Genomic DNA, 24,299 nt, shown 5'->3' with positions numbered 1-24,299 from the left:
CCATTTCGATTTATTTCAAATCCGGCATTGTAAGGTGAATAAATTATTGATTAAAAATAAAATCTTGATTACAAATATCAAATGCGCCGAAACGTCATTACTTTCCGGTCCCCCTAATACACAACGCAAGATTAAAAAGGACAATGTTTGATCGCAATTCAATTTAAAAATATGTCTCTTTTTTTCCCTGCAATTTTCTTATTAAACTTCATTGCTTGGATCATTTTAGAAACTGTAAGGAGTTTTTCTTTCATAACTATTATAATTACGCAAAAAGAAACAGTTTAGTTTCATTTAAACGTAAATGAAACCTAAATGCTTTCAAAACACGTGCTCTTGAATCAAATTCTAGATTAACAGAAATACGATTTTACCGATATCTGGAGGTGAGAGTAAATCAAATATGAAAGTAAATTTCATATCCATTGAACGGCTTGTTTCATCAACTTCTGTTAAACTTTCAAACGTATAACACAAGCCGAAAGATGTAAGTATGGGCTTGAATGAGTCGCAGCAATTGAAGGAATTTATTGAAGCCATGCAGTGACTGAAAAAATTTTCACACCTGGAAATTCAGAGAAAGTTAAAATAGGTTAGTAAAGAGAGGCAAATTTACCACATAATTAAGCAGCTGAAAAAGAATAAAAAACGAGTTAAATAAAAACTTAAAGCATGAGCTCATTGAAAAACACAACATGAGTTAATTAAGGAACAAAAAGCGAGTATATAACATTAATTGTATAGTGATTTTAATAACGCAAGGACAAACCATGCCATTATTTGTAATGAAACTTGAACGACATTTTTCATAAAAATTTTTTATTATAGGTTACAAAAATAAATTTTTATGAAAATGTCATGAAAAAATTTTGTTATATTAGTGTGCACCTGTGAAATATGTAATGGAAAAAAAATTTAAATTAAAGGCCATGGTTGAAAAATTTGGATGGGCCAGAAGTTGCGTCAAATATATTTTTTCCGCTACTGCTGCCTTTGGGGAAAATATGCTCCCCATAAAGTTTTTTTTAATTATTTAATATTTTTTAAAATTATTTTCATTATTCTCCCATTATTATTTTTTATTATAATTTAAATTAATTTTTTTAACATAATTTAAACTTTTGAAAATAAAAAAAATTATAAATGTTTTATTTTGTTATTTTTAATTAAAATATATATAATTAAAATTTAACAAAATATAATTTTAATTCAATTTTTTTAATTTTATAAACTGATTTTTTTTTGATTTTGCAATAAAAATTTTAAATTTTCACTAAAGTTAATTTAAAAAATACACTATATTATATTATAATTCTTCTTAAAAAAGATCAAGATAATAATAAAGGATGCACAGAAATGAACTGTATATTACTGCAAAAGATTATGCCTTTAAAAATATAAACTAATAATTTTTGGCAAGTTAAAAAATTAAAGATTTGTTTTGAGCTTACTTCAATTGTAGCTTTAGCGAAGGAGCTTAAAAAAACCACTTTTAACAGCTGATGTCCAGTGAACTCATTCTAAGTTTTAAGTTTTTTGCGTCTTAAGATTTAGTACTTTTGATACAATATTAATGGATATTGTACCAAATAAATAAACAAACAAACATGATACTTCGTTTTATGAAAACATAACTGGTTGTGATTGGTAAATATAGATAGAGTGTTCTAAATCCTAAGAATCCACACAAATATTAGTCATTAAAAGGGTGGAGAAAATCACACGCAAGGTAAATGTCACGTCAGTCATCGGTGCCTGACACAGAATTTTTCATTTAGGCCTCATTAGTTATCGGTCATTGACAGTGTAGAATCTGATATGAATCTAAAACATTTACATTATTTAACGTAATTGCTGAAAATTTGAAAATTTACTTAAATGTTGAGTATCACGTAAGTCATCGGTGCCTGACACTGAACTTTTCATTAAGATGCGTCAATCATCGGTAACTAACAATGTAGATTGTGATATAAAACTAAAACAAAAATTACACTATTTTAAGTAATTACTGAAAATTTATTAGAAATTAATTCATTCAAATCAAATTTTAATTGACTTCGATTGCTTGCATTGACTGGGATTTCATTAAAAATACGCGTGACGCCTTAACGTTTTAAAACATGTTGTCCTTATTATCATCCCGCTTTCTCCCTTATGAATTAAATTATTATAAGAAATAAGTATAAAAACACGTCCAATTACTGAAGTTTGTATCTAAGTTTGTTTTGTTTTGTTCATTTACGTCGCAGTAGAGCTGCACAATGGGCTATTGGCGATGGTCTGGGAAACATCTTTGAGGATGATCCGAAGACATGCCATCACAATTTTGATCCTCCGCAGAGGGGATGGCACCCCTTCCTTGGTAGCCCGACGACCTGCACGCGAAGTCGAGCACTTTACGGTAGAAAAGTTTAACGAGGACCAATACCGCACACCCTCGGTCCCTACGCAGACTGATCCAAGTGGTCACCCACCTGCACACTGACCGCAGCCAGTTATGCTTGACTTCGGTGATCTGCTGGGAACCGTGTCTTAACGATCAGTCCACTGCCGGACTGTATCTAAGTCAATTAGATTGTTGAATAAAATGGGGTGAAACAAGACAACTCAAATTGTAAGGGGAAAGCTAATTCAGATTAACCGACTAATGCTGCAATGTTTTTATGTTTAATTTTATTTTATAACCGTCGTTGAACAGCCGACCCAATTTTTTGGGCTTACAACTACTAACGTTCAACTGCGTAACCTTGTAATTTTGAACCTAATCCAGAAGACAAAGGAACTCCTGGATCAAGCATTGGGAGAAATTTGTGGAGGATTTCTTGATGGAACTAACCCGCATTTGCTTTAAATGGAAAGGAAGATCACGAGAACCTCCCACGGTTAGCCTGACGGTAAAGGGACTCTCACCCATAATCCGTCTACCACTGAGGATATTTCACGTCATCACTGTGGTGCCGATTTGTTCCGATCAGCCATTGATGGGGATTCGAACTCGGTTCTCCTGATTGGAACGCTCCGTTCCCTGAGCCTTCGCGGCTCCTTGCTGCAATGTTTGGAAATGGCACAATCTGAGTGCTATTATAACACTTTATAAACACTTTAAAAATATCTTTAAAAAAATCTTTAAAAAACAGTCTTTCAAAATAATTATACCTGACGCCATTTTCGAGCATGAATTTCTTTAAATCAAAATGCGGATTCATCCTCTTCAGTACTTTGTATCGGTTTTCTTGTCTCATAAGATTCTGTTTGAAGGCATTCAATTTTGGTTTGAGGCTCTGATCAGTGCTGATATTTACCATTCCTAATTGAATAATCATAGCTGTTTCTCGAGGAGTTAGAGAAATAAAGGGATAGCCAAAACTCAAGGATGCATATTCCACGATGGATAAAAAAGTTTCGTTAAGATCTGAAATAAAAAAATAAAGTAAAGGGATCTGAATAATAAATAAAGGGGATCTGTAAGGGGATCTGAAATAATAAATAAAGTATATCAAAGAACTTTACTGTTTTAAATTTTTAAGCCTTTATTAGCAGTTTACAGACATGATTGTAGATAATTAACATTATGTCGGTAAATTTTTAAAGGTATTGTCTTATAAAGGATATGTCAATTGAATAAACAATTTATTTATAAATGATTAAAAATTTATAATACGGATTTAAATAATGGTTTAGAACAAACAATTTTTAAAAAATGGAATCTGAGAAAACTGTAAGAGAAAAGTAATTGAAGAGCCGAGGGAATGAAAGTTCTAAGTAACATTTCAGTAAATTTGGGTAAAATATCTTTGATTTTACGTTGTCTATGGAAAACAAATATTATGCCTTCTCTTTACTTCTTTTTCGCACGTTTCCATTTGGCGAAATCTTAAAATCTTTAATACTTAATTGGGTACTTACACTTCAAGAAGAAGAAGATATCGGATACCTACACGTGTGTCATATAGTTATAAGCAAAATGGCGTGTTAAAGTTGAGCTCAATTTCTCCACATAAGTTAGAATGTTAATTAATGTTAAATTAATTAAATATTGCGCTGTATAGCACATCGATTCAGTTGAAATGTAATTATTTCTCTTCCATGTCTTTTACATAGCTTAGATTTATTATTTGTTAATGTATTTTATTGTAACCCTGCTATATTTTTGGTTTTGGCATCTAGCAACTTCGATGTATAATTAGTTTGCTTATGTTCCACATAACTTCGTGCCTATCTTTGTGTTAAATAAGAAATAAATGGTGAAAGAATTGGTGAAAGAATTGAATTCTTTGTTAAAGAATACAGATTATGTTACTTAAGAGAATTTATACTTGTCGGGCTTGGCTTACTCGAAATAGAATGGAAAGAGCAGTTTGTAGCGTAAACAAATGCCACGTTTCAACAACCAATCAGGATCGAGATGCCTATACTTCGTCCCTTGCGTGTATCCCATTATTCAATTAAACTTTTCAAATTTTGCATTTTAAATTTTCTGCAAGAAGAACAGCAATTTAAAGTTACTTGTTTCTTGACGAATCATGACCAAATGTATTAGGGATTTTTTTTTCTTACCCGAAAAAAATACTCAAAGATCGTTAGCTATTACTGATGAAATTAATAAATGTGGTACAGTCAAATAATGCTTAAAAATAGTCTCAAAAAATTAGAGGGGAAAAAAAACGCCACTAAGTTCTTCAACTAGTTTAAGAAAATCTGACATCAGATCACTCATGGATTATAAAAATAAAAAATAATTAAGAATTAGAAAGATAAATTTATAGGTTTAATGTAAATAAAAATAGTTAAATTCATGTTTAGTTATTAAAATTGATTAAAAAGTAGAATTATTTAAAAAAAAATTTGATTTTAAAATATTTATAAAATAAAATAACTGTGTTCTAGTTTATACATATATATATTTTTTAATTTTAAAGTTCATTTCATCATTTTTGTGGCGTTTTTTTTCTCAAATTATATAAAATTTTTAACTTTTTTTGTACATCTGTTTAATATATTGTTGCTTAGTTATTTACGTATGATTGTTTAATATATAGTACTCAGCCCAAATTGCTTCCTGTTGTAAGATGTTTAGTTCGCAGAACTTGTGATGCACTATAGAAAAATTACTACAGTTTGTTTAATAATACTAAAAGAGAACCACACTAGTTCTCTTTTAATATTATTAAACAAACTGTAAGTTCTTTTTTTAAACACAATTTAAATTTTACCTTTATCTTATACTATAATACGAGGAATGGTTGCCAAGTCGAAAATCGCACCAGAATTAATAAACTCCGGTAAACTTGAGGGTCTAGGGTTTTGGCCACGAGGAATCGATTGGCGCTATAGATGGCAGCACTTAAATTTTCTTTGTCTATTGTCTAATAAGTTTCAAGCGGTAACGTGCTGCCATCTATAGCCAATATGGCGAACTAATAAAGTTTGATGACCACACGATTATTTTTAAATCACAAAATTAAGGTAAAACAAATATAAAAGAAAAAAATAAGGATAAATTTGATATTTTTACTAAAGCATTTAAGGAACTGATTTCGATTTCAAATCACCGTTACGCGCGATTTGCAACAACATTCCGTTTGGAGGCAAAGTCATGGTGCTTGGTGGCGACTTCCGACAGTGCTGTAAAGTTCAACAACGTGCCAACAAAAGCGAAATACTCGACCTTTTGATCAAGAGAAGCCATCTGTGGCAACACTTCAAGACTTATTCGCTCGAAAAGAACATGCGCGTTGATTCCGAAGAAGAAGAATTCGCGAAATACCTGCTAAAGCTCGGCGACGGGGAACTCGAAGTGAATGAACTCGGCGAAATAGAAGTCCCAGAAGAAATTCGCTCTGGTGGTAACCTCATCGATGAAATCTTCGGACCATGCCTCAGAAGTGGGAACTACGAAGCAATGAAGAATTGCGCTATTCTTGCACCATTGAACGACGATAAGGACAAGATCAACGAGCAGATTATCGCTATGCTTCCAGGCGAAGAGAAGACATACACAAGTTTCGACTCGGTAAAGGATCAACATGAAGGGGGAATTCAATTCGCGCCTGAATTCCTGATCTCGATCAACATCGCCGACTTGCCTCCACACAATCTGAAGCTCAAGTAGAATGCCATCATCATGCTTCTCCGAAACTTGGATGTCTCTGAAGAAATGTGCAACGGAACACGATTGATTGTCACCGAACTTTGCAACAACATCATCAAGGCTAAGATCATCACCGGTGAACACGCAAGCCGACAAGTACACCTTCCAAGGATCACGCTCGACTCCAGCAAATCACAGCTTGGCGCAACTATGCAACAGCACCAATTCCCAGTTACTCCAGCATTCGCCATTACGATACACAAGTCACAAGGCCAAACATTCGAATTCGTCGGCGTGCTTCTCCTCACGACGGTCTTCGTGCACGGAATGCTCTACGTCGCGTTTTCCAGAGTCAAGCGTCAAAGTGCGTTGAAGGTCCTGCTGCCTCCTGAGAATCCAACCCACACCCGAAACGTCGTATGGAAGGAAGTCCTGAACAAGAGAAACTCACCAGCCGCACCTGCCTCTCCGACAACATGGAAGACTTCGCAATCGATGATTAATGTTTATTATGTTTATGCTGTTATAGGTTTATAATATGTTTCTTATGTATGATATATGTTTGGTTTTTCTAAATAAATTTGTCAAAAATATTGAACTTCAACACACTTCAATCTTTACACTGCTCACTTTGTACCATTTCTTTAATTGTATAATTTTTTGTTATCAATTACATTTTATTTCCTATGACTTTTCAAACTTTACCTTTGTAAAAAATAGTTCCCTTTCCAAACTCTAACTTTGTTTAGATAGTTTACAATGGTGCACTTTGACCGGTTATCTTTTCACCAATGGTTTCACAAATTTTCTTATGGCATGTATTGTTTTGATAAATCACAATTGAAAATTTAAATCTTCGAGTGAGCTTCGATACCTGTTTTCTCCGAGCGGAGCTCGGTCACCCGCTGGTTTATTATAATTATAATAATTATTATAATTAGGATTATAATTATTATAATTAAGAGAGTTGCCCAAATGAAAGGTGGACACCTGTGATAGCGTTGAAAAATGCAATAGCGACAGCAGCGCCACCTTTTTTATATGCTGGAAAGAAAGGTAGAGTGAGAGTATCGCAGTTTGCGTACATCCATTTACTTTTTGGCCTGAGAGTGTAATTATTTACTACCGTAATTACATGTAATGTAATGTCGTACTAAAGACTGATTCGTCCAGAACAGATAAATGTGCAGCAGTACGCTATTTGGTCGCTAAAGATGATTGTATTATTCTTTTATTCTGGCACAGTGCTGTACAGATATCACGAGTCGTAATTCCATCTTCAACAATATCACCAACAACAACACTTGATTAATGAGATCACGGATTTTACTTGACTAGATTTGGAAGGTCTAGTTTTAGAGAGATTTCACACTCTTACGTAGTATCCTGTATGCTTCAGTACGTACGTTTTGCGTAACTCTGTAGAGAACTCAGCTTGCTTTTTGATAAGTGCGCTGTGTACGTCAGCTTGCGGAATGTTACGAAAATCTGTATATTGAAGTCTGCTCAATATGTAAACTTTTGCACGATTTCTTCACTACTGTTTATCCTAGATAGTGCTCGCCATTTCATCCATATTCTAAGTAGTGGCGCTTTTATCACTGTTGTATTTCTGACGCTATCATACGTGCTCAATTTTCATTTAGGCAGATACTATAGTCATTTGAAAATGAAATAAAATCTTACCTATTTTAAAAGATGGATTTCGACAGAGCGTGATGCGAGGATATTGTGGGAAGTACTGTGGATCTTCTATTAGCCCGCTGGAGAAGTCTTGATTAACGGAGTTGATGATGGTTGAATCTTTGTTTAGCATGTCATAAAGAAGTGATGCAATGATTAATGCAACGCTTAAGAAACAAAACGCCATGAGGGCCCTGCAATGACGTAAGCTTGTAAGAGTATTAGGTAACATTTGAAAATTGTATTTTGATTGAAGAAAAGATTTAAATGGTCACATTAAATACAGAGTGATTACAAATAAAGCTACTCTATTGAGATAAATTTAGTGTCCTACTTTGCATATGTTGCTGTTGACTTATTGAAAAAGTATAAATTTTTAATATTAACAGAGATAATTACCCATCAGGAATGTGCGGACCATCACCCGGTATGCACTTACCGGTTCTTTTCTGCATTGTTATTATTCGTAAGCGCATGTTATCAAAAAAAAGATATAAGCAGATTAAAGTAGAATGTGTGTTACATAAATATTAGATTTAATGAATAAATTTTTTTTTATTTTTCTTTAGTCTAATTGCTTATATCGTTGTTTTTATTCCCTACTATTTATACCCACCAAACGATGCCATTATAGACTAAAGTAAGATTATTTTTTTAAAATTATTTTTTCAAACTTGTTCCTGTGAGAGGCCGGGATAGCCTGGTTGGTAGGGCATAGGGCCCATGTCCAACAGCTCGTGGGTTCTACCCCCACCGGCCGAAGACTCCCCGTGTGGTGAATTGTGATTTATGCACGCTAAACATGTCGAGTTGCAAAGTCCTACATGTTCCCATACCAAATCAACAACTCTAGGGGTACTGATCTAGGAGTTTCTTTGTCTTCTGGATTGTATTTGAGTCGTAAACTCAAAAATTGGGTCGCCTGTTCGTCGACGTATATAAACTTGTTCCTGTGTTTTGATTGGATAAACCTCTTTGCACGTGTTTATCTCTTTGCTTTTCTAATGCCATTTGATGTTTAGACCATGAGAAAAGTTATTGTTCTAGACCCTAAGAAGTGTTTAGAGAACCGAAACAGGTAAATCCAGTTTGTACTTATATCTGATAGTACAGTAAATCCAATTCTGTACTTCATTTGTGCTTTATTCACATTATTTTTCGCTTTAGTTTACGTAGCACAAAGTATACCCTATTCTTTTAGATAGACTTTTATAATTTGGCTAATGAGAATTTTTTATTGTATACTATGTCTAAGTAATGTATATAATAATTCCAACATTTGTCTGATAATCGTTATTTTGTCTAATAATCATGCTTTGCCTAATAATCGTTAGGCATTCTATACATCGACCATCATTTTGTATATCACCGGTAAATTACGTATGCGATATGAGCTACAGGTAGAAGAAGCATACAATTAAAAAATAGTTCATATCTTAATTTATAAGGAGTTTAAGATTTAAAATATTTGTTAAAGCGTTGATTGGGAACTAATTTAATAGCAGTCGATACTGACGTAAAATCATTCCGCTCCATTCTATTACGGAAAAAAGGCTTAAAAGGCGGATTATTAATTTTGAAGAAACCAGTTAGTACCTTTCCTGCAATATAGAGATCAAACTTGGTACGTCATGTTGCTGCAACAGATCAAAAAAACCTTTGTGGTACCGTTGAATTTGCTGTTACGTGTTTTAAACGTGTCTTTTACCTAATTTATAACCGTTCTTGAGCAGCCGACCCAATTTTAAGTTTTCGTCTACCATTGTGCAACTCTGTTGCCTTGCAATTTTGAACCTAATCCAGGAGATAAGGGAACTTCTGAATAAAATCTTGAGAGAAATTTGTCTTCGTGGAAACTTTTTGATGGAATTAACCCGCATTTCCGTTACACGGAGAGAAGAAACCAAGAAAATCTTCCACGGTTAGCCTGAGGCTCAAGGGGACTCTAACCCAACATGAGTCCCTCTATAAATGAGGAAGTCCGCAATGTGGTCGGTGCTAGTTGGGTGTGGAATTCGTATCGACTAGCCATCGCTGGGATAGAACCGCGTCTCCTTATTGAGAGACGAGCGCTCTACAGACTGAGCCACAACGACTCTAAATTTAAACATGTTTTTTTATTATTTCATTTTAAAACCGTCGCTAAAAAGCCGACCCAAATTTTGGGCTTAGACCACCAATGTTCAACTATGTAGCCTTGTAATTTTGAACCCAATCCAGAGGACAAAGGAACTCCTGGATCAAGTATTGGAAGAAATTTTGCCTTCATGGAGGACTTTTTGATGGAATTAACCCGTATTTGCATAACATGGAGAGGAAGACCACAAGACCCTCCCACGACTAGCCTAACGGTAAAGGGGATTCTAATCCATGATCATTCTACCATTGAGGATATTTCGCGTCAGAACTGTGATCGGAGCAAGTCGGACGCGGAATTTGTATCGAATAGCGATTGCGGCTCTTAAACATGTTTTTGATGAAAATGGAATGTAATTGATCATGACTCAGATTAATTTAAATTTTGCGAATCCTATTTATGTTTTTATTCTTGATGTGTGCCCATTCTTCACCTAGTGATTGAATATTAAACTAACTTTTCGTTGTAGATTTATCCCCCCCCCACCTAATCAACATATAAACAGCGTTTCATCGACTTTTGTCTACTAGAATAAATTATGTGATGGTTTAAGTATAGGGTACCTAAACAAATAAATATATTTACTATAATTTTCTCTTGACATTTTTCTGTGCATAATCAACCTATACATGTAAACCTACCCTTTTTTAATTTAAAATATGAAATATTTCAATGTTTCTCAAAATATTTAGTGAGTTACAAAAGTTGATATGCACTTGGAGTTTTATACCTACAGAAACAGCATTTTTCCTTTATACAATTTCTCAGGATAGTTTTTCATTTTATAATTATTAAGTTATTTTGGAATACTGTGATCCAAGTTTTCAACATTTGTGATATTTTTTCAATGCAAAAGTTTACTGGATCTAAGCCTGCGGTGGAAGCAAAACAGCATCTTTAAAAATATATGAGGTTTTTGTTATATAAAAATATATTAGGTACTAATTTGCAAATATGCCTAGTATTTGATATTAGACAAAAATGGCTATCTCTACATTTTTACTATTATTTAAAAAGTTCAGAAACTCTTACCTTACGCGACAAATTATAACGTATAATTTTGTTTCCAAGCAAATAAACCTATTTCTGAAAGTTTTAATTACACTCTTTCAACAAAGCGTTTAAATTTTGCCTTGAAATAAAAAAATAGCTTCTAAAAGGTTTAATTACACCTCTTTAACAATGTGTTCAAATTTCGCGTTATAATAAATAATTAAATTTCTGAAAACATTGTACTTGGCCTTTCAGCAACGTGCAGAAATATTGTAATTAAATAAATACTACAACTTCTGAAAGCGTTGAACCCGGTGTTTTAAAACGTAACGATAATAAGTAATTAAATTTCTGAAAATATTGCACATGGTCTTTCAACAACGTGTCGAAATATTGTAATAAAGTAAATAATTCAATTTCAGAAAAAATTAACAGCAACACCAGAAAAATTTGACCAAATTTCAGCAACGTGAAAAAATTCTGAATTAAATAAATAATGCAATTTATGAAATCCTGAATCCGGAGTTTCAAAGCGTGACAAAAATGCCAATCTCTAAATTTTTATTATTATTTAAGAAGTTATGAAGGTCTAACCTTATATGGGAAAATATAACATGTAATTTTGTCTTTAAACAAAAATATTTCTGAAAACTTACTACTTTGCCTTTTAACAGAGTGCAAAATTATTGCAATGAAATAAATAATACAATTCCAAAAAAATTTGACCACGACATTTAAACATCGTGCGAAAGTTTGAACCCGGCGTTTTAAAGCGTGCACAAATTGTGCATTGAAGTAAAAATGTAATTTCGAAATGTTTTGATCACGGCTTCTCATGACTAATTTTGTCTTGATATAAATAAAACGACATCTGAAAGTATTGATGCCAGCCTTACAAAATGTCTTAACAATTTTTGAGATACGAAGTTTTAGAAGTGGTAATGCTGGAACTGAAAATATTGTACAGAACACATAATAGCTACATACTAATTTATGAGACTCAATGTAGTCGATGTGAAAATGAAAGTGATTGTGAGGGAAGTGAAAATACTGTTCCCAACGGAACACATAATAGCTACATACTAATTTATTTGACGCAATGTAGTCAACGTGAAAATGAAAGTGATATTGCGGGAAGTGAAAATACTGTTCCTAATGGAACACATAATAGCTACATACTAATTTATGAGACTCAATGTAGTCACTGTGAAAATGAAAGTGATGAAGCGGGAAGTGAAAATACTGTTCCCAACGGAACAGATAATACCTACATACTAATTTATGAGACTCAATGTAGTCACGGTGAAAATGAAAGTGATAAAGCGGGAAGTGAAAATACTGTTCCCAACGGAACGCATAATAGCTACATACTAATTTATGAGACTTAATGTAGTCAACGTGAAAATGAAAGTGATATTGCGGGAAGTGAAAATACTGTTCCTAATGGAACACATAATAGCTACATACTAATTTATGAGACTCACTGTGAAAATGAAAGTGATGAAGCGGGAAGTGAAAATACTGTTCCCGACGGAACGCATAATGCCTACATACTAATTTATGAGACTCAATGTAGCCACGGTGAAAATGAAAGTGATAAAGCGGGAAGTGAAAATACTGTTCCCAACGGAACACATAATAGCTACATACTAATTTATGAGACTTAATGTAGTCACTGGAAAAATGAAAGTGATAAAGCGGGAAGTGAAAATACTGTTCCCAACGGAACACATAATAGCTACATACTAGTTTATGAGACTCAATGTAGTCAATGTGAAAATGAAAGTGATAATGCGGGAAGTGAAAATACTGTTCCCAACGGAACACATAATAGCTACATACTAGTTTATGAGACTCAATGTAGTCAATGTGAAAATGAAAGTGATAATGCGGGAAGTGAAAATACTGTTCCCAACGGAACACATAATAGCTACATACTAGTTTATGAGACTCAATGTAGTCAATGTGAAAATGAAAGTGATAATGCGGGAAGTGAAAATACTGTTTCCAACGGAACACATAATAGCTACATACTAGTTTATGAGACTCAATGTAGTCAATGTGAAAATGAAAGTGATAAAGCGGGAAGTGAAAATACTGTTCCCAACGGAACACATAATAGCTACATACTAGTTTATGAGACTCAATGTAGTCAATGTGAAAATGAAAGTGATAATACGGGAAGTGAAAATACTGTTCCCAACGGAATACTGAAAGAAAACACAAATAATTAAGATCAAAAGGAAAAAACTTCTTTGAAAAAAACGCGCTAAAAAGCAGCAGAAATTTCAGAAAAAGTATCAATACAAAACAAATGAAATAAAACAAAAATACGACCACCGAAGCCGACGTCTTCAGGGGGTACCGGCCCCGGTAGCCATTAAAAACAAAACCATAAAAACCATTAAAAACATTTAGATAAAAGACTTGATTTAGAAAATATTTACATTGGTAGTCTTAAGACTCTTTTTCCTTATGGATTAAATAGTAAATTTAATGGGGAAGGTATTGTTAATACTGAAGATTTTTGTATTTATAATAAATTAAAAGTTTTTGATTTTCCTGGTGTTTGTGATTCAAAATTTAGAAGTAAAAGGGGAGGTGGAAAAGGTAAGGGTAAATTTATTGAGTTTGATGAGTTTTCGAATTTTTGTAACTTACCTGTTAATTTGAATAATATTTTCACTATTAGGAAATATATTTTTGGCTTTAAAAATAAAATTTTAAAAAATTTCCTTATTAAATTTGGTTCTAAAATTAAATTTGATACTGAACTTGTTAAATTTATAGTTTTGGATTTAATTAAATCAAAAATTGGTGTTAATAAAACTGATTTGCTTTTTAATAATGTTTCTAAAGTCGAAAGGGTTTTTTGTACGATTAATTTTCATGATAAGAATTTTGAAAATGCTAAGTTACCACAGATTATTCATGGTCTTTCTGATTTCTTTCCTTTAGAACAAATTAGAGTTACTGCTGCTTTTAAATATTCTTCTACACTTAGAAAAAAGGTGTGTAATTATAATTTTTTAAGTCGAAATCTTAATTGTATTTCTAAATCTGATTGTTATTGTAATGAGGAGGGTTTTTCAAAATTTATTGATAATGATTATGGACATGTTATTACCGGAAATTTGGAAATTGTGGGTGATCAGGATCTAATTAGCATTTTAAGTAAGGGTTCAAAGTTTAGAACCAGAGTTAAGATGAAAAAAGAAGATTTTATTTTATCCATTAAAAAAGATCCTATACTGATCCTATACTGATTTTCCTGGTGTTTGTGATTCAAAATTTAGAAGTAAAAGGGGAGGTGGAAAAGGTAAGGGTAAATTTATTGAGTTTGATGAGTTTTCGAATTTTTGTAACTTACCTGTTAATTTGAATAATATTTTCACTATTAGGAAATATATTTTTGGCTTTAAAAATAAAATTTTAAAAAATTTCCTTATTAAATTTGGTTCTAAAATTAAATTTGATACTGAACTTGTTAAATTTATAGTTTTGGATTTAATTAAATCAAAAATTGGTGTTAATAAAACTGATTTGCTTTTTAATAATGTTTCTAAAGTCGAAAGGGTTTTTTGTACGATTAATTTTCATGATAAGAATTTTGAAAATGCTAAGTTACCACAGATTATTCATGGTCTTTCTGATTTCTTTCCTTTAGAACAAATTAGAGTTACTGCTGCTTTTAAATATTCTTCTACACTTAGAAAAAAGGTGTGTAATTATAATTTTTTAAGTCGAAATCTTAATTGTATTTCTAAATCTGATTGTTATTGTAATGAGGAGGGTTTTTCAAAATTTATTGATAATGATTATGGACATGTTATTACCGGAAATTTGGAAATTGTGGGTGATCAGGATCTAATTAGCATTTTAAGTAAGGGTTCAAAGTTTAGAACCAGAGTTAAGATGAAAAAAGAAGATTTTATTTTATCCATTAAAAAAGATCCTATACTGATCCTATACTGATTTTCCTGGTGTTTGTGATTCAAAATTTAGAAGTAAAAGGGGAGGTGGAAAAGGTAAGGGTAAATTTATTGAGTTTGATGAGTTTTCGAATTTTTGTAACTTACCTGTTAATTTGAATAATATTTTCACTATTAGGAAATATATTTTTGGCTTTAAAAATAAAATTTTAAAAAATTTCCTTATTAAATTTGGTTCTAAAATTAAATTTGATACTGAACTTGTTAAATTTATAGTTTTGGATTTAATTAAATCAAAAATTGGTGTTAATAAAACTGATTTGCTTTTTAATAATGTTTCTAAAGTCGAAAGGGTTTTTTGTACGATTAATTTTCATGATAAGAATTTTGAAAATGCTAAGTTACCACAGATTATTCATGGTCTTTCTGATTTCTTTCCTTTAGAACAAATTAGAGTTACTGCTGCTTTTAAATATTCTTCTACACTTAGAAAAAAGGTGTGTAATTATAATTTTTTAAGTCGAAATCTTAATTGTATTTCTAAATCTGATTGTTATTGTAATGAGGAGGGTTTTTCAAAATTTATTGATAATGATTATGGACATGTTATTACCGGAAATTTGGAAATTGTGGGTGATCAGGATCTAATTAGCATTTTAAGTAAGGGTTCAAAGTTTAGAACCAGAGTTAAGATGAAAAAAGAAGATTTTATTTTATCCATTAAAAAAGATCTAGATTTTTTTATTGCAAAAATTTCCAGAAAATATCATTGGCCTGTTGAAGGTTTTTCTGAGTGGAAAGCTAAAATTATTGAAAGGGTTAGATTTAATTTATTTAATACCAGTTTTAGTTCTTTTCCTAAAGGTACTTTTATTGATTATGATTTATCTAGAAAAATTAAAAATCTTAAGGATAAATTCATTGTTACTGTTGTAGATAAAGCTTCAAATAATTTTTGTATTATGTGTAAATATTTTTTTTTTTTTTTTTAAAAATTGATTATTGGAGAATATAATGCAAATAATACCTATTTAAAGTTAAAAGAAGATAAAAAAGTTATTGAAAAAAGAATTATTGCATTTAGTAAAAAATTAAAATTTAAATTAAATAGGATTACATTTCCATATTTATTTCCAATAGTTAAATTTCATAAAAATCCAATTAAATTTAGGTTTATAGCATGTGGTACTAATAGTTATAATTCTGATATTAGTAAAAGGTTTTTTTGTTTTTTAAAAATTATTTTGCTTAAAATTAAAAAAGAGAAAAATATTATTATTGAAAGTAATGTTGAAGTTTTGGATTTTATTAAAAGTAATGATATTTCCAGCATTAACACTTTTGATTTTGAAAATTTGTATACCAGCATACCACATGAAAAAATTATTGAGATTTGTGAAGGTATTTATGACAAGTATTTATTTGATGAAAAAATTGATAGGTTTAACTGGTTAGATTTATGCAAGTTTAATCTTTTTGAGAATGTTCTTTTTAATGGTTTAGATTTTTATAAACAAATTATTGGAATTCCACAAGGTAATTCCTTTTCTGGGGCTTTTGCCAACATCTTTTTGCACTTTTTTGAGGCTAAATTTCTTGAACATAAAGTACTTAATGCTTTCCGATACATTGATGATTTGATTTTGTTTAATTGTGACGATTTTAATTTTATTTATACAATTTATCCTGGTGATTTGGTCCTGAAAAAAACTAATGAAAATTGCTTTAATATTGAATATTTAGATTTTAAAATTGATATTGTTAACAATTTTATTAAAATTGGTGTGTTTGATAAAAGAAAAGCCTTTAATTTTAATGTTATTTTTTTCTGCAACTTTAAAACTAATTTGTGTAGTAAGATATTCAAAAATCTTGTTTTTTCGCAATTAGTTAGGATCAAGAAAATTTGTAATAATGTTGAAAGTTTTCGAGAAGCTGTGGATAATTTTTTAAATAATTTGAGTAAAAATGATTTTCCTTTTAATTTTTGTAATGTTAATTTTTTAATTAAAAAAATGATTGATGGTTTTTAGGTTTTTTATATTTTTTCTTTTAACAGGGCGCAATTCTAGTCTTAACTGAGCAGCCCCAGTTAAGCATTCTATTAATTTATCTACGTATCTCCTTCTCCTGACCTTTTCATATCATTTTTAAACTTTTACTGCGCATTATTATAGGGGGCGTTGTTTTTCAGTTTTTAGTGTTTTCTTTTCCTCCGCTTTTGAAGTTGATTCTTGACCTGTGACTGTGAGTTTTTAATTTTCTGATGATTTTTATTGATTTTCTTTTCGTAATTTGTTTATTCTTTTGAATGTATCTTGTTTTTCCTGGACCTCTATACAAAACCATCGGGGTACTGAGGGAGATATTTTAAGCTTTTGCTTCTCCCTCAAATAGAAATGGTTTTGTTTTTAATGGCTACCGGGGCCGGTACCCCCTGAAGACGTCGGCTTCGGTGGTCGTATTTTTGTTTTATTTCATTTGTTTTGTATAGTTCCCAACGGAACACATAATAACTACGTACTTATTTATGGGACTCAATGTGAAAATCTTTCTTTAAAAAAGTGAATAACAAAGCATGCATACACGCTAGTTTTTTGATTTTTCTCAACTCTCAGATATTAAAATTTGTATTGTATTTAACTTACGTGTAGAGTAACCAGCAGCATTTTGAAGACTTTTGAGGTAAACAAACACGAGAAGCTCCATGCAGGGTAGAGGTTTTGCCAAAATTGACAACAATTTCCTTCGCTTTTTTGTAATCTCCACATGTTTTCATTTTCATGATAGTCTCTTGCTTCTTAAGTGAGGTTTATAACCTTTTCTTTTTATCAGGCATACCACCATTGAGAATTCAATCAATTGCACTTTCATTCCGTTGGTATGGATAGTTTTTGCCACAACCTACTACCATTATAATACCCTGTAAGGGACATGTTGCATTTAAAAAATGACATTCAATCAGCCAACTTCAATTCAAAGAAAGTTATAACACTGCATAACTTTAAAAAAATTTATTTATTTTCGGCAGATGCACGATTAAAAACATCATTGTGTGACTAAATTTTACTAGTTTCGTAAAACTTTAAATAAAAAAAAAGGTTTTATACAGGAAAATTCTAATAAATTTTCACGAAAATTTTACAGGAAAATTTTAATAAATTTAAAATAAACACTTTATTGACATTGGCTACTGTTGGAAATGCATTCTCAAATTTCATAGCACTTTCTTTGTTTGTGACGAAATTTTTATCTAGTATATGCTCCGAGCGAACATTTCGATAAAGTGAAAAAATTACTATCGTTTCATCAAAAGTAAAAGGGAAATATTTTGCCATTCTGATTTCTATCGTTTAGTTTTCAATCTAGTTTCGTCATTCTAGTTAACAATACACTGTGATGTGGTTCCAAGTTGAAAAATGTTTTCATCATATACTTGAGAGTTCGTGTTTCGTACCAAATGAGGTGGTTTTGTGACGAAATGATTCTCAAAATTGACGAAGTGCAATGTAAAGACTGGTGAATTGTCTAAAATGAGAGTTTTGTCGCTTAGAGTAAGCCTATTTAGCTGCTAATTTGTTGCTGATGTTAACCAACTCATAGTATATTAAGAGGTTAAGGTTTGATTAATAAGAATTAAATTATATGTAAAGATAATAAAAATACTATTCGCGATCGCAACGAAGTATAGGGGGTGCTGACGTAGGAGACGAATACCTGCGATTTCTATATGAACAGTTACTCTGGAGACGTCTTTAATGTAGCGTGTAGTATTGTAACGTTCCTTCTTTAATGTGGCTTATTAAATTTGAAAAAGAAAAATTTATGATATTCTTTCTTGTGTAAACGAAAACAAAATGGTATCTCTTTTTTTTAGAGAAAGAACATCCAAAACACATTGGAAAAATATTTGTACATAAACAGAAAAAAATATGTATCTTCTTATTAGAGTTAAAACCTAATGCACGAGAAATAGTTCTACTAAATCTAATGATATAACATGAAAGGCCTATTTAATTTTTACATTCCACAATTTTAAGAATCATATTACTTCAAACATTAAAATAAGCAAAAAGTATACATAAGCCTCATAATTGTATATAATTTAATTTTGTAAAATAAGTTTTTTGACTACAAATTTTATCAGAAAATTTTAAGTTTCAATAAAAATCATTATTTAGAAACTAAAAAGCATAAAATAAAGAATGCTTACAAAAAAACAATTCTAAAATTTCCCGCATTAAAATAAAAAACTTTCATGTTTTTTTGTTGTTTTTATTCATAATTGGACGTAGAAAACCATTCTACGGAAAATTATCATCAAATAAGAAAAAAAAATTCTTAAGCATAAATTTTCTATTAAAAAAATCATAACTCTTACCTGATTTATATGGATCATTCTCACGAAAACTGTCATTTTTCAGTTCATAAAATCCCAAAAAAGTAAAGTGAATAAAAAGCTCTGAAACTTTTTATATTAATAGAAATATGTAATGGCATTATAAAGAAAGTGTATATCCTATAAATTATACTTAATATTTAAATGTATTAATTTTTTAAATAATTAATTTATAATTAATTTATAATAACTAATTAATTAATTTAATAAATAAATAAATTAATTTAATAAATTAATTTATTAATTTTTTAATTTATTTTTCAAATTAATTAATAAGTAAATTAATTATTTTCACTATTTAAAAAGTGAGGGAATGACACTAATAGTGAGGGAATGATATTTTATTTTAATGCATGTTTTTATCTAAGTTACATCTACCTAAAGTTTGAAAATGATAACATACTTAGTATATCCAATATTTATAATAATTTAGTCTTATATATTTAATAGTTTTTACAGGCTTGGGAAATAAAATTGGCTTGCACGATTGAACAAAAATTTTTTTTATGATATACTCATCTTGAATCATTCCCTCACTTCAGCGTCATTCCCTCACTTTATACACTAGTGAGGGAATGACGAATTCAATAAAATTTAAAAATAACAGTTAGGCCTAATTAATTTCTGAAGTCAATCACATACAATTATATTCATACAAGAAAGCAACATATAATTATCCACTTTCTCGATAAAGTTGTATTTTATTTTACTCTAAAAAATGACATGAGGGAATGACAAATGTAAAAAATTTTACCTGGTTTGATTCATTCAAATTTATTCCACAGCAAAGCTTCTTTAAGTTGAAGATGGAAACATACTGCAATTTTATTCTATGATGCCAGTTGTTAACTTCTGAAGTTTTTATTAAAATATTTTTATTCTAAGAAGATTGCAGGTGATAAGAACATTGTTGTGAGGGAATGACGCGAAACACTGGGGACAAAGTTTAAAATAGTGCTGTATTAATATTTTTTATCAGAAATTAAATATAAAATTGATTTTCTGAATTCTATATTTCAGTATTCTGAAATAAAAAACACGAATTTGTAAAAATTTTTTTTTATTTCAGTAACAATTTTTTTCTTTTTTTAAATCAGCAGTGGGGACAAGTGAGGGAATGACATATTGGTATATTTTAATTACCTAAAATGAATAAAAAATAAAAATTGATAATTTTATTTTTATTCTTTTGTTAGCTTGCATTCCGAAGGACACTTTCCCTGAATTTTTTTTTTCGTAAGCTGTAAAACAAACATAAAATATACTGGGGACATGAAAATGACTGTTTTTGTGAGAATGACCCATATATCCGGAGAATTCCAAAATGATATGTTCTTTGTTTGAAAATTTTATTTTCAAATAATATATACATAGATTATTCCTTCATTACTTTTATATAACATAGCACACAGCAAAATTTTATAATTGTAAGATCTCGATATGAATTTCAATATGTAGCTTGAGAAACAGTATAGCTTAATTCTAGTTTAAATTATTCTTTCAAAACTAAAAATACTTACCAAGAAAACGATAAAAAATTTATTAATAATCAGCACAAATGATACTATTTCACGTAATTCGGATGATTCTTTATTGTTGTTTTCCGATAGATACAGAAATATATACTACTAGGAGGCTTCTCCCCCTCCTCGCTGGAGCTCCCCAACCCCCGAAACTGCTGTCGCAGTTCATTTCGGATTGCTTCGCAATCCAATGCTCGCTCATTGGATACGTTCTTAACATCTAGCTTTCGTATACTTTTTTGAATACTGAAGTTCCGAAAACCTTTCACTGTAGAAAATTCTAAACATGTGCATTTCAATGTTAATTTGAAATTGCAAACAGTTCACATATTTTTCTTAATCACACTATTCTAAATTTCAGTTGTTGAGAAAAGTAACTGTTGAAAGTTTTGTTTTAAAGTCTTTCCCACAATTTCATGTTGTAAAACTATATGAAATAGTAGTCTGAATAGGAGAGAGAGAGAGAGAGAGAGAGAGAGAGAGAGAGAGAGAGAGAGAGTTCAGAATTTCTTTGAAAACACAATTGTTAATTTGGGCATTTGGCGATACAACACTTATAGAATTGAAGGATTTGTTACGGCAAGCGCTCAGGTATCTTAATTTTGATCTAGTTGCGCTTCTATGTCATTTTGATTTATGTTGCTAAGTTAACTATCAAAAAATTCGATGCTGGCAACAGTATTTTTATTTTTTAAGTTGTTTATCTTTATTTCTTTTAGAATTCGTTCTTTTTTTAGAGAAATGTTTTTTAACCTAACAGAATTCTTTGCCGACTGTTTTCTCTATAAATGAAGAAAATAAAGTAAATCTTTAAGTGTAGTGAAAAGAATCTTATTTAGTTGTACAAAGTACTTCAGCCAAAATTTGGGAGTCACGTAAGAGAATTATATATATTAGATCAGAAACACATCATTAAAAGGCAGAATGCTTTGGTGTATTCAAAACGTAAACAAAATACAGCAAACGTTGCCACCGGCGGAAAAGAAATACAGCCAAAATTTGGGAGCACGTAAGAGAATTATATATATTAGATTCTATAAAGAAGAAGAATATTCTATAACTATTACAGTTCCGTATGTTCTGAATTCACATTTATCCATTGGAATGAAGAAAGCAATGTTGTCTTCTCCTTAATTTGTAATGAATTGAAGACCAAAAAAAATGTATTTTATCGTAGTACACACACCTGTAACAGTATGCGATCCCAAAGTTGCAAGTTTGTTGATAATAGAAAGGTAAATATTATTGAGAAATTGTTCTTCAAATGCTTTTGGCGTGTTCTGCTTCAATGTTTGACATGTTCTGGTTAGTTTTCTCAAGTTCTTCTGCTTTTTCCTTAGGGAAATTTTGCTTTTTATTTGCTTCTAAGAAAATGGCGAACGTCTTTGCCAATGGTTATGATAGAACTCATGCGGATATTTTCAGGCTCCCGCTAGAGGGAGTACTCAAACGTTGCGATCGCGAATTATATGTTATAACTAGTTACTGTATTAAAAAACAATGAAATTAAGGGAATATTCGATCCAATGTTGAACCATAATATTGTGCAAACTTAGTGCAACTGCATCCTTATTAAGATGCTAAATTGAGCGTTTCTGTTCAAGTTTAACAAAACTATCGCGTAATGAAGTTCAGAATGATTTAATTTAGACGATAATATTTTTCCGAATCAAGATTTATTGTCAATATTTATGATATTTTTTGTTGCAAATTTGTGTTGTCACGCGCACTAAAATTTCCAATAATTTACTTGCAACATTTTAGAATAAACCACTTCTGAATTGGGTATAATATTAAAAAAACACAACTACTTCCACTTAGTAGGAATAACATTTACCATGACGCAATGCTAAATTCTATGCTACTATCCACATAAATGCCACTATCCACATAAATCAATTATTAATCAAAAATCGAATATCTATTACTTTTCTTTATAATGCAATAAAATCTGGCGAGCAGCTATTTAAACGATCAAACACTTCGTTTGTTTATTTGTGGCTTGAAGTTAGGCTCGCAGAAAATGCCGTTCATGGGTTAAATTTAGTAGGAATAACACAACCTGTGACGTAGGCTATAGTATACCCAATTCAATTAAGCTTTCTATAAAAGGATTACAGGAACATAAGAAAGCGAAAGCATTTTTTTTTAAAGAAGGAACATAACGTCTGCAAATACTTTAATAAAAATTTAAAGAAAACTTTGAAAAAATAAAGCTTTTACAAAAGAGGAATGTATAAAATAAATTGACTGAAAAATTATTGGAACTTATACTTTCAGTACATACCTTCAGATATCATGGAAATTATTTTGTTTAATACTATATTCGTAAATAATAAATACAACTCGAATTTTAGACTCCAAAAATGTTCTAAAGTTACAGCTATGGCATTAACTCCTAAAGGCGGAAAAAATAGTTGCACAAGTCATCCACTTAAAGATAGTCACGTAACTTCAGCTCTGGACTAAAAAAGAAACAAATAAAAAAATTAGTTCGAAAAATCCATACACGAGGCTTACAATTAATCCTGTGTCAAGTTTCCACGATGTTCCGATGTATTAAGGAATATAGAAGAATCCATTAGATGAAATATGTTAACATAAAATTTCATACTAATTATCGATTAATCTGGCGAAAACACGTCAATAATTATGCATTTTGGCCAACAATTTGCGAGCTAATGGACTTTTTACTTCACTAAAGAATAGTTTAGAAAGAAGTGAGCAATAATTTTTTCGTTTTGCTTATCTTTCATTATGCTGTTAAAAGTAGGAAGTCTTTATAATGAGTAAAGGCACTTTTATCTATTTTATTTTGATGAAAGCGACAGAAACGTTTTTGCGTGATGTTATTAAAAGGCGTCAACAAACAGTTATATTTGACAAGTATTTATAAATTCACTATTAATTGTTTTCTTTTGCTTTCGCCCTACGCTAAAAATAAAAGTGCCATTTTAAGATGATTGCATCATAAACTTGCTTCACTACTGAAGTATAGAGGGAGATAGCAAAAAAAATATTTTTCAGTTCTCGATTTCTATTTTACTACCATAAGTCATAAAAAGATAAACAGAATATGAATAATACTGCCAGCGCGATAATGATTTTAGGTATACATAAATTGACCGTAGGTTTTAACTAAGTAAAAGGACATAAATATTTCATATATTAAATAGTACCTAAAGTGGGAACTAAAATGTATAATGTTATATTATCGTCTTCTTAAATACTTTAACTAAGTAAACGAGCATAAATATTTCAAATGTTAAATTGCACCCAAAATAGGAAGCAACATGTATAATGTTATATTATCGTCTACTTAAATACTTTAACTAAGTAAACGAGCATAAATATTTCAAATGTTAAATTGCACCCAAAATAGGAAGCAACATGTATAATGTTATATTATCGTCTACTTAAATACATTAACTAAGTAAAAGAGCATAAATATTTCAAACGTTAAATTGCACCCAAAATAGGAACTAATATGTATAATGTTATATTATCGTCTACTTAGAAATATATTAACTAAGTAAAAGAG

At 30.6% G+C, this 24,299-nt stretch overlaps 1 protein-coding gene across 1 annotated transcript in view; it reads right to left on the bottom strand.

The window, feature by feature from the left end:
• The window catches only part of LOC107442551 (pickpocket 15), a 47,414-nt gene extending 24,071 nt beyond the window's left edge, over positions 1-23,343 (bottom strand). The window contains exons 1-5 of the mRNA XM_087150526.1: positions 23,046-23,343; positions 17,485-17,759; positions 7,778-7,968; positions 3,157-3,412; positions 375-565 (exon numbers count right to left, since the gene is read on the bottom strand). Coding sequence (XP_087006652.1) covers positions 375-565; positions 3,157-3,412; positions 7,778-7,968; positions 17,485-17,621 — 775 coding nt within the window. The 5' untranslated portion in view covers positions 17,622-17,759; positions 23,046-23,343. The remainder of the gene's footprint in view (positions 1-374; positions 566-3,156; positions 3,413-7,777; positions 7,969-17,484; positions 17,760-23,045) is intronic.
• Between the last annotated feature and the right edge of the window lie 956 nt (positions 23,344-24,299).

The sequence above is a fragment of the Parasteatoda tepidariorum genome, chromosome 9, assembly GCF_982258835.1.
Source record: "Parasteatoda tepidariorum strain Cologne lab strain chromosome 9, Ptep-v5.0, whole genome shotgun sequence".
NCBI lineage: Eukaryota > Metazoa > Arthropoda > Arachnida > Araneae > Theridiidae > Parasteatoda > Parasteatoda tepidariorum.
The sequence above is the reverse complement of the archived record's forward strand: the minus strand, read 5'-3'. Positions and strand labels throughout refer to the sequence as shown.